The sequence below is a fragment of the Cyprinodon variegatus genome, unplaced genomic scaffold (assembly GCF_000732505.1).
Source record: "Cyprinodon variegatus isolate N-32 unplaced genomic scaffold, C_variegatus-1.0 Scaffold74, whole genome shotgun sequence".
In the NCBI taxonomy this organism is placed as follows: domain Eukaryota; kingdom Metazoa; phylum Chordata; class Actinopteri; order Cyprinodontiformes; family Cyprinodontidae; genus Cyprinodon; species Cyprinodon variegatus.
This window is the reverse complement of record NW_015150527.1, coordinates 1,578,803-1,580,270: the sequence shown is the minus strand read 5'-3', so window position 1 is coordinate 1,580,270 and position 1,468 is coordinate 1,578,803. Positions and strand designations below refer to the sequence as shown.

The 1,468-nt window shown below is 38.1% G+C and overlaps 1 protein-coding gene across 1 annotated transcript in view; it reads right to left on the bottom strand.

Moving 5' to 3' along the window:
• The window catches only part of LOC107083409 (N-acylneuraminate cytidylyltransferase-like), a 10,436-nt gene extending 8,968 nt beyond the window's left edge, over nt 1–1,468 (bottom strand). The window contains exon 1 of the mRNA XM_015372609.1: nt 1,158–1,468. Coding sequence (XP_015228095.1) covers nt 1,158–1,369 — 212 coding nt within the window. The 5' untranslated portion in view covers nt 1,370–1,468. The remainder of the gene's footprint in view (nt 1–1,157) is intronic.

Below are 1,468 nucleotides of genomic sequence, written 5' to 3'. Positions count from 1 at the left end.
CTTCAAAAAGTCTCTTTTTTTAGCATTTTTTGTATTTATTTGTAATATATAAATCAAAGAGTTGTATTCAGTTGTTATCATGTCAGGTAGAATTAGCTGTGGTTCACACCCTAAGGTGGCCACTAAAGCTATACATTCGAATAAATCAGACAACTCATCACATTTCAAATTAATATTTACATCATGCAATTAAGTAATACTCAGGAGCCAAACTTCTTTATTGTTTTTACACTGTAGTAAATAAACGTAATTTAAAACTATATTATAAAGTACAGCTGGTATTTGTTCTTTTAGGCAACTGACAAAACTGCTTTGTGCCCACACAGGATATGAAAAAACATGTCACTTCTTTAAGCACCCTGGGGCCACTCTCAAAAACTGCTATAAACAATAATAATTTGCCCAAATTTGTATTAATTTTAAAGTGACATGATTACAATGAATGAGTTTGGTTAACCTAAATTGAATGAAATTGTATCGCCCTAATTACATGAGGACAATTTCATTTTATCATCAAGTCTTTTTGTTGTTTCCTTTCTCATTATGGCCAAAAAAACAGCTTTGGGTATTTGTCTAAGTTTCCAGACGTTTTGATTTATTTACATAGATTTAAACAAGTCATGAGGGCAGAGAGGCCATGTGGGAAGGGATCAGTCAGAGAGGAAGGTGGAACAAAGGGGCGTGCGCACAGATAGTAGAGCGCACACAGAAAGCAAAACACGCACGAGAAGAAAGAAAGAAAGAAAGAACATCTTCAAGAAGCCACTCCCATCTCTGCACAAAACTGTCACCTTTGGAGAATAGCTGCTCATTTTGTATGTGGACTTGAAGATCGATTTCCTTTTTTTTTTATGCAGGTGTCTGCTGCGTTTCTTTTTTCTTCTTTTTCTCGTGCAACCAACCGTGCGCTCAGGTTGGCGGCACAAAAATGAAAAAAAAAACACGCCATATCAACTAGTCATATTGAACAAAGAGCACTAAAGCAAGTAAACATTGAAAAAATATTATGGAAGTTTATACTTTACTCAAGTTCCTGTCAATTAAACCAGGAATGGGTTTGACACAAACTCGATTATAGTTAATTAGTTATATCTCTGTATTTATTGAATAACTTTTCTAAAGCAACAATGAATGATGGCATTGTGAATTCATTTTACCTGTCAAACATCTCTGAGTCAGTGGCAGCTCTCAGCACCCATCCAAGGAGGGGGACCCCAGCCAGTATCTTGATGTTCTTCAGTGGGATCCCTTTGCTCCCCCCTCTAGCCAGAACCAGGGCGGCAAAGTGCCTCCTGTCAGATGTTTTGGAGCTGCTCCCATGCTGGTGTTCAGCTTTTTTCCCCGAGGGGCCTCGATGTCTTGCAGCCATTGGTAGCTTTAGTGTGTTTAAATAAAAAACGCGTTCTCTGGGAGCTCGCAGACGCACACTTATCTCACTGAATGGCTCTGTGCAGTAAATGATCCAAAT